We start from the raw sequence: 8,433 nt of genomic DNA on the forward strand, positions 1-8,433 counted from the left end.
TTTCTTTTTTTTTTTTTTTTTTTTTTTTTTTTTTTTTTTTTATGAAAAATTACTGATCTCAGTAAAATGTGAAATCAACCAGAGCATAAAAGCTCTATAACATCAGAGATGAAAACTCTGAAACAAAAATATGAAAAATAAAGTCAGGCGTACATTCAATCCAATAGCGACTTAACTCCTGTTGAACTCCTACTTGTGCCAATGTGTGGGCCGCCCTATTCCCTTATCGTTTAATATGGCAAATCTTCCACCACTGGAATCCCTTTAAAATATTTCGTACATCATCTATAATAAAACCAATCCTGCTTCAATTAACTCATGTATTATTAATAGCTTGGACCACAAGTAAGGAATCACCCTCTAGCACAATCGAAGAAAAACCTTTGTCTCTACAAAATTCCACTGTGTGTAGCGCTGCAAGAGCTTTCCCAACCACTGTATCAGCCATTAAAAATCCCACATGGCAAGATGCAGCTTGTAAATTACCACTGGAATCTCTAATAACACACCCATAACCCAGCTTTCCATTTTTCATGTCAACCGCAACATCCCAGTTGACTTTAACAACACCAACAGGAGGGGGACTCCACTTCACCATTAAAGGCTCTACCAACCCATTCAGGGGCTCCCTTTCAACGAGAACAGGAATCCGGGCAGTCCAGGCTTTGTTGAGGAGAGCAAAAAAGCAGTAACAAATTCAGAAAAAATGACCCACAGCCACACCCTGGGTCATTCGTTTCTCACCTTTTATTTTTTATTTTTTTTTAATGTAAGGTATTTTTGGCTTTTTGAGGGTGGAATGGAATATTGCAACCAATTGTAGATAAATCGGGTGCACTGCATAAACTAATTTGAAAGATTTTCGGGATATTGCAACAAGGGTAGTAGATTGAGGAATGTTAATGTAGTTTTCCATTTTTAGAATTGTAAAATAGAGCATATAATATATATATATATATAACTCCAAAAAAAAAAAAAAAAAAAAACAAAAAAAACAAAGAGAAGCAAAAAAGCACTAACAAATTCATAAAAATGACCCATAGCCACACCGAGGGATCATTTTTTTCTTACTTTTTTAATGTACGGTATTTTTGTCATTTTGAAAGTTGAAAAAGGATATTCTAACCCTAATGACAGATTAGTAGGGTATATAAACTAATGTTCCGTTTGTTTCGACGTAAAATGATTTCCGTCGTAAAATATTTTCGACGAAATCAATTTCAAAAGAAATTATTTTCTCGAAAATATTTTTCGGCGTTTGGTTCGTACGAAAAAATTACGAAAAGGGAAAATACAACTGTCGCCGGAATCCGGCGACGACCGGTCGTCATCGCCGGAATCCGGCGAACATGTTTGGCCGGATCCGGCCAAAATTGCCGGATTCCGGCAGGACACCTCCTGGCCCGGTCAGATCCGGCCTGATCCGGTCATTTTGGCCGGATCTCGGCAGGATCAGTGGCCGGATCCGGTCAGATCCCGCCGGATTCCGGCCATTTGGGCAAGATCCGGCCGGGTCAGTAGCCGGATCCGGTCAGATCCCGCCGGATTCCGTCCATTTGGGCCAGATCCGGCCGGATCAGTAGCCGGATCCGGTCAGATCCCGCCGGATTCCGTCCATTTGGGCCAGATCCGGCCGGATCAGTAGCCGGATCCGGTCAGATCCGCCGGATTCCGGCCATTTTGGCCGGATCCGGCGGGGTCAGTGGCCGGATCCGGTCAGATCAGGCCGGGTTCCGGCAGGTTTCTGTCCATGGCCGGATTCCGGGCGGCCGGCGGTGTTCCGGCAACCGGATTCCGGCGGCTAACGGTATTCCGGTGGTCGGATTCCGACGCCGGCATTATTCCAATGACTTGATGATGCCGGATACCGGTGCTGCCTATTTTCGAACGACCGACTATTGTAGGATTTGGACAGTCAAATATCAAACGTGCGTGTAAGGACGAAGAATATAATTTTGGAAAACGATTTACAGTTTTAAAAACCGTAAATCGTTTTCCAAAAATTAAAAAAGGTTTTACAGTCAAACCGAAAATGATTTTCGTTGACCGTTATTTTCGCCCCTACCAAACACCGTAAAATACCGAAATCATTTTCCGGAAATCATTTTACGCCGAAACAAACGGAGCATAAATTGAAAAGATTTTAGGGTCAACAAGGGTGGCCTATTGAGAAAGGTAAATGTAGTTTTCCATCTTTAGAATCGTAAAATATAGCATGTATACTAATAAAATATTTGTCTTATGAAAGGTATATGAGCATGTGGGAACCCGATCTGGTGCAATATACTTCAAGAGACCGGCCTATGTAATAGGCAGATAGCATAGGCGAAGCCACACTTGTTCGGGTAGGTGTCTGGACAGGTCAAGCCATACCTATTTGAGCAGCCCGAGCAGGTAGAACCTGCCCATATTCTCACATGACATGAGGCTATCCTATTCTGGTCTGGATCTCCATCCACGTGTGTGCTCGCTTGCCATTAATGCTATTCCGCATTCATTTATCACACGTATTTTATCTCAGCTGTCATGACATGTTTTAAGTAACATTACTTATACGTTGGTAGACCCATTTTCATCTATTAATTTTGTTTTCTTATTTAGCTGCAATGGTTCTCATTTTTCCAAAGTATAATAATATCTCCAAATTTAATCTTGACTCATTCGAGAATTGGAAGAGTTAATACTTTTTGGTATAGAGCAATGCTATTTAGTAGACTATTATATAATTATTATATAATTTGATGATATAGCACTAAAAGTAAGCTCTTGAATCATACTTGTAAAAAAAAAAAAAAAAAATCTATGAGTTATTTTCATTGTCAATATAACAGACGTATAAAAACCTATTAAATAAAGGGATAATTGCACCGTTGGTCCCTGTGGTATGCCATAATTATTTTTCACTCCCTATGGTTTAAAAAGTGCATGGGAGGTCCTTATGGTATGCAATAATTACAAATCGATCACTGACGTCAAATTCTGTTAAAATTTTTAACAGATTCCGTCAAATGCCACGTCAGCGACACGTGTCCATCTTAATAAAAAAATAGGACGGCCCACACATTGGCACAAGTAGGAGTTCAACAGGCGTTAAGTCGCTATTGGATTGAATGTACGCCTGACTTTATTTTTCATATTTTTGTTTTAGAGTTTTCATCTCTGATGTTATAGAGCTTTTATGCTGGTTGATTTCACATTTTAATGAGATCAGTAATTATGGCATACCACATGGACCAACGGTGCAATTATCCCTTAAATAAAATTACAGATAGAGGATAAGACGAGAGGTAAGGGGCAGAATCCAGTGGGTCTCATCATATGTTTTACCCCGATCACAAGTTGATCGTGCGGCCAGGAGCTCCTCTCTCACACTGAAACCCAAAGACCCAGTGAAGCAGCAGCGTCAAAGTCTCCCGACGAGGGCCGCGATTCCGACTCCAAACGACTCCGTTCCAGGTTCTCAGTCGAACCCAGGTGCTCTCTCTCTCTCTGTCTCTCTCTCTGTGTCTTATCTACTATTCATACAAAAGATTGCAGCTGTCGGGAGTTATCTGGGTGCCACAAGATAATCAGAAATGGCGATAACAGGCATACTTCCAACTTCCGCATCTCCTTTACAAAACCATAATCATCTTTCTTTTATCCCAATAACCCAAATCTCACAATACCAAATCACATCAAAAGCACATTTGAATTCCCTTCAGAAAAGCACCAACCGCCATGAAAACAGAAAGGATCAGATGGAGGCCGCTCTACCGACCATGTCAGAGATACTGAAGTCATCAAGAGCCCAGAAGGTTGACCTCCAGCTCCAAACTCTGGGACCCTTTTTCAGAATCACAGCAAAGAGCTTGGAAACCCAAAATGAGCTCGGGAAGGCTGAGGGAGTGATAAGGGTGTGGGTAAGAGGGAGAATTCTCCACCTGGACTCGATTCGATTGAGGCGAGAGACATTGGGCATGGAGAAATCGATCTTTGGTATTGGTTTGTTCATTGGAGCTGTTGCCGTGAGGCATGGATATGATTGTGGTTGCAAGACAGCTGAGTTACTGGCTATCAATGACTCCGATCTTTACCATTCTAAGGTTCTTGTCTTACCCATACAGTCTTTACCTTTTCTGCTTTTGTTCCATTTAACTAAAAAATGCAACATATTTATCCTTTTTAAGTACACAAATTTCCTACAAATTTGGTCCTAGGTCCTAGGAACTCATACAATCCAACCTCTAAAAAAGTTGACATGTATTCTTTTAACACGTGAGAATTACAATATTTTTCTAGAGATACGCTACTTCTCTTACTCTCGTCCAACTCTCGTCATACTTTCAAACCAATTATTGAATCTATTTTACCCTATGCGAGTCCTACATTACATATCTCATGATTGATTTTAAAAGAAGTTATTGAAATTGGATAGGAGTTGGAAAAATAGCATTTCTCAGTTTTTTTAATAGCAACCGTTGAATATGTATGATCCACGTGTAGGAAAACGGATCTAATAGTTGATTTGAAAAAAGGTTGGAAGAAAGTTAGACAGAAGTTGGAGAAATAGCAGGTCTCTAAAGGAAAAATGCAAAATCGGTCATTCTAGTTTACCTAATTTGCAATAAGCTTTCATATAGTATCGCAAAATGTTTTGAGAGCTTCTTGGCATATGCATAAATAACAAATTACTTTCTTATTGTCAAATTTCGTAAAAAAAAAGAGTTAATGGATTTTATTTGTGTGCTATATTATAATTAATAAAATTATGACACTTGTCACTTATAATTGAAAATAATAATATAAAAAATAATTTAATACTCTTTATGTATTTATAAATTCCCAAAGACCGAAAGAAGAGATATCCATAATCCACCATTATTTCACTTGATTTTGTGTGTTTTATTAATCTAGAATCTCTTTGGAAATAAAATATTTCTTCTGAAACTGATATTTTGGATGTCCCAGCTTGTTAGGTTCTACACTAGAATTGGGTTCAAGGCTGTACATGAAGTGACTGGTTCGACATTGGGAGATTATGGCCACATGTTGGTTTGGGGAGGTATTGGTACCCGAATGGATGCCATTGTTGAAGAGCTTCTTATAAGATGGTGCACCAGGTTCAAGTTTCGAAATTGACTTAATGCTGGTCAAGCTCATACACTTCTTCTTTTTTTTTTTTCTTCCTTTTTTTTTTTTTTTTTTTTTTTTTTAAATTTTTAATTTATTATTATTATTATTAGTAAGTTCATACACTTCTTAATCTTTTAGAGTGGATTGTTAAAAGGGGTAACCTGCATATATAGTTTTCACAATCTTGGAATCAATTATTCCCAACAAAGCCCAATTTATGCAAGTGTTTCTAAAAGCTTTCCCTTAAAGTGCTTATCTTAATCTTTTAGGTTAAACACCATTTTTTGAGATACTTTGCTAGTGTGCATCACCATGGTTATGCTAAATTTTGTCTAGTTTATGAAAAATCTGATTCAGACCCTAAATTGTTAAGCACAAGATTATCAAGCCAATTATTATTCAGTTGTCACAATTATAATACCAAAATCCAAGAAAGTATAGAATCAAACAATATAAATATTTTGGTAACGGAATGAAAACCTTTTGAATAACTTTTAAAATCAAAAGTAAAAGCATTCCGGAGGCCAACCTACCCCAAATGCATTCACTATGGAAGACTAATGTTACATATTATTTTTATTAAAAAAACCTTCTATACTCCGGAGACTCAATTTATAATCTCGAAAAACGACATGTTCACATTTCACTAAAGTAGCTCTAGAATCTCCAACTTTCTTCTACATGGATCACCTTCATGAAGAACCTTGTTTGCTTCGAATTAGAACTCTAGTGGTTGTAAGTTTTTTGGTGGTTTGATTGACGATGTTGAAACAAGGAGAATGCTTAAATCCGTTTAAGTTCAAGAACAATGAAAAACATCTCCAAAACAACTGAAATAGTGCCTCTCAAGGTCTATGGAAGGCGTGGTATGTGAGGCTTATATAGAAGTTGAAAACATTGAAATTTTAGTTCAAAGTTGGTGAAAATTAAAGCACTTAGCGGCAGGGTTCGGTCGACCAAGCTTAGACAGCGATCACTCCAACTTCAATTTTTTATGTTTCTTGAATCGCATTTTGATTCCAACTTAACCTTAAACCTAAAGTTTACAACGTATCATGTTTTGACACTAAATTTGAAAACACTAAAAACCTAGCGAACTCACCATTTGACCTAAAAGTTCCCAAATATACAAAGAAGAGGTGAGGAACCCCAACTAAAAATTCATCCTTGTTTGCCCTGAAAGTTTTACAAAGAAAGCCCTAAGTATTTACTCAATTTTGCATTGTGGTAAATATAGACGAAAAATATTAGAGGTACTAAATCTTTTACTAAGAAATACATGCTAAAATAACGTGGAGCTTATTTAATGGAGATAATCAAAACGATTACTTAAAAAAAGAAAAAAAAAAAGTAACGGGTATCAATGAAGAAGCTTCACATCATCTTAGTATCCATCTCTTAGTAAAAAATTTAGTACATCTAGCATTTCTCATTACAGACAGTCCTTCCGTGATTTTTTCGTCTACTTTCACAACTTTCGTTAGTGCTACACCAACATTTTCGCCATTATCTTAAAAAAAAAAAAAAAATTATGCAACCACCCCCCAAACTCCTCTTTTCCATTCTTTTTAAATAAAATTTAAATTTTATAATTTTATAATATAATAAAAAAAATAATATTTAAAGAGATCACAAGTTTATGTAGCATTACTCTAGCACCTAACCTAAATAACCTTACCGACTTGGATCAGGATCCCATCTCTTCCCTTATTACTTATTAGGTAGATCGAGATAGTAATAATAGAATAAAACTGAATTGCTAAAATAAATAAAAACAAAAAACAAAACAAAAATGTCACGAAAAAAATTGTCAGCGTTTTTTTATTGACATGTAGGGGTCGCAATAGATAAATGTTTAATCAATTTAATAGACATTTAATTAGTGGATAAAAGTAGCAAAAACTTTTTTTTTTCTTCTAAAAATAAAAATGAAAGGAAAATCGCAATGCGTCCTAGGGTGGTAATTCGTGTTATCTTTTCCAAACGGTTATATTTTTTTTTTAAAATGTCATATACACCCGAGTAGAGAAATGAAAATGAACGTTTACTTTTTGGGTGTGAAAAAAAAAAAAAAAAAAAAAGGTAAAAAAGAGATTTAGTATTTTTTATTCTTTTGGCGAGTGAATAGTACTCACCCAAAACAAAAATCACTATTTAGCTTAGGCTATAGAGGATTTTTTTTTTTTTTAGTAATTTGGCTATTTTGGTGAGTCTACTAGGATGCTCTAAGAAATGTTAGAAATTATATTTGTATTCCACAATTATCATACAATAACATGGCAAACTAACCAACTTTTGGATCAGTTATTGTAAAAAAATAAAAAAAATTATTTGGACGATCACCTCAATATTATAGGATAAAAATGTGGCATATAATATTACTCAATTGTGTTACGTGACACATAAATTGGCATATAACATATTAAACGCGAGTCATGTAGCATTAATTAATTGGTTTCACATAGTATACCAGTAATTAAACAATAAGTTGACAAAATGGCCTATTTAAAACCAAAAGAAAACCTAAAAGCCTAATTGTTAAAATTAAAAATCTAGGGGAGGCTAAATTAATATTGCATGAAGACTTAAACACTAAATTTAATTTTTTTTCTTAAAAAAAAAAAAGAAAAAAAAAAAAGAAAAAAAAAGTGCTAATATAATAATAGTGGTCCAAACTCAAGAGTGTGTGAGCTGCGAATATAAAAGCCTCATTTATTAGAGTAAAAAATATAGGCTTTGTCAAATTTGTGCAGAATTATATAGACTTCTTTTTTTTTTTTATTATTATTTTTTTTTACTTTAAACTCACACTTTTTAAGCTATTTTTATCCCCCCACCTCTGTGGATTCGTGCTGACGTGTAACTGCCCATACTTCCAAAACGAAGTTGGACACTGATGAGAAAAATTACCGTTAAAGAGATCAGGTCAATACATTTCGAAAACGAAACGAAGAGTAATTCTAAACGTCATACTCATGTCCCTCTTGTATCCCTCTAAAAATGATGTGGCTTTTAAAATCACCATGTGATCAAAATTGAATTTTGATCAATCACAAGTTCAATGGTAATTTTAAAAGTCACCTCATTTTTAGAGGGACACAAGAGGGACATAGATATGACATGTAGCATTACTCCTAAACGAAATAGGATTGTTGCACAAGGCGGTGCCGGTAAGGCCGCGGGCCAATAAAAATAGGCTCAAGCACGGACGTCGTAGCTGGCAAAACTTGCGCGCCAGGTTCCTTGACACATTCATTCACTTTTCACTCCTCACTCCTCACTCTTCACTCGATCTTTTCCATTCTCCGTTCGGATTTC

General features: G+C 36.1%; 1 protein-coding gene across 7 annotated transcripts; it reads left to right on the forward strand.

Moving 5' to 3' along the window:
• Positions 1-3,305: 3,305 nt before the first annotated feature.
• On the forward strand, positions 3,306-5,363 carry LOC133882051 (uncharacterized). 7 transcript variants are annotated; one of them, XM_062321154.1, is made up of 4 exons: positions 3,306-3,474; positions 3,531-3,588; positions 3,705-4,085; positions 4,951-5,363. In XM_062321154.1, exons 3-4 carry the CDS (start codon positions 3,741-3,743, stop codon positions 5,119-5,121), a joined length of 516 nt encoding a protein of 171 aa, XP_062177138.1. In that variant the 5' UTR covers positions 3,306-3,474; positions 3,531-3,588; positions 3,705-3,740; the 3' UTR covers positions 5,122-5,363. The 7 variants fall into 7 exon arrangements, with proteins under 7 accessions (XP_062177138.1, XP_062177140.1, XP_062177134.1 ...); XM_062321156.1 differs by having other exon boundaries at positions 3,306-3,456; XM_062321150.1 differs by having other exon boundaries at positions 3,531-4,085.
• Positions 5,364-8,433: the final 3,070 nt, after the last annotated feature.

Source organism: Alnus glutinosa, chromosome 11 (assembly GCF_958979055.1).
Source record: "Alnus glutinosa chromosome 11, dhAlnGlut1.1, whole genome shotgun sequence".
Lineage (NCBI taxonomy): Eukaryota > Viridiplantae > Streptophyta > Magnoliopsida > Fagales > Betulaceae > Alnus > Alnus glutinosa.

Coding starts and splice junctions, on each gene's coding strand:
- LOC133882051 (XM_062321149.1), top strand. CDS start 3,576: ATGGCGATAACAGGCATACTTCCAACTTCCGCATCTCCTTTACAAAAC. Junction 4,086..4,950: donor CCGATCTTTACCATTCTAAG/GTTCTTGTCTTA, acceptor TGGATGTCCCAG/CTTGTTAGGTTCTACACTAG.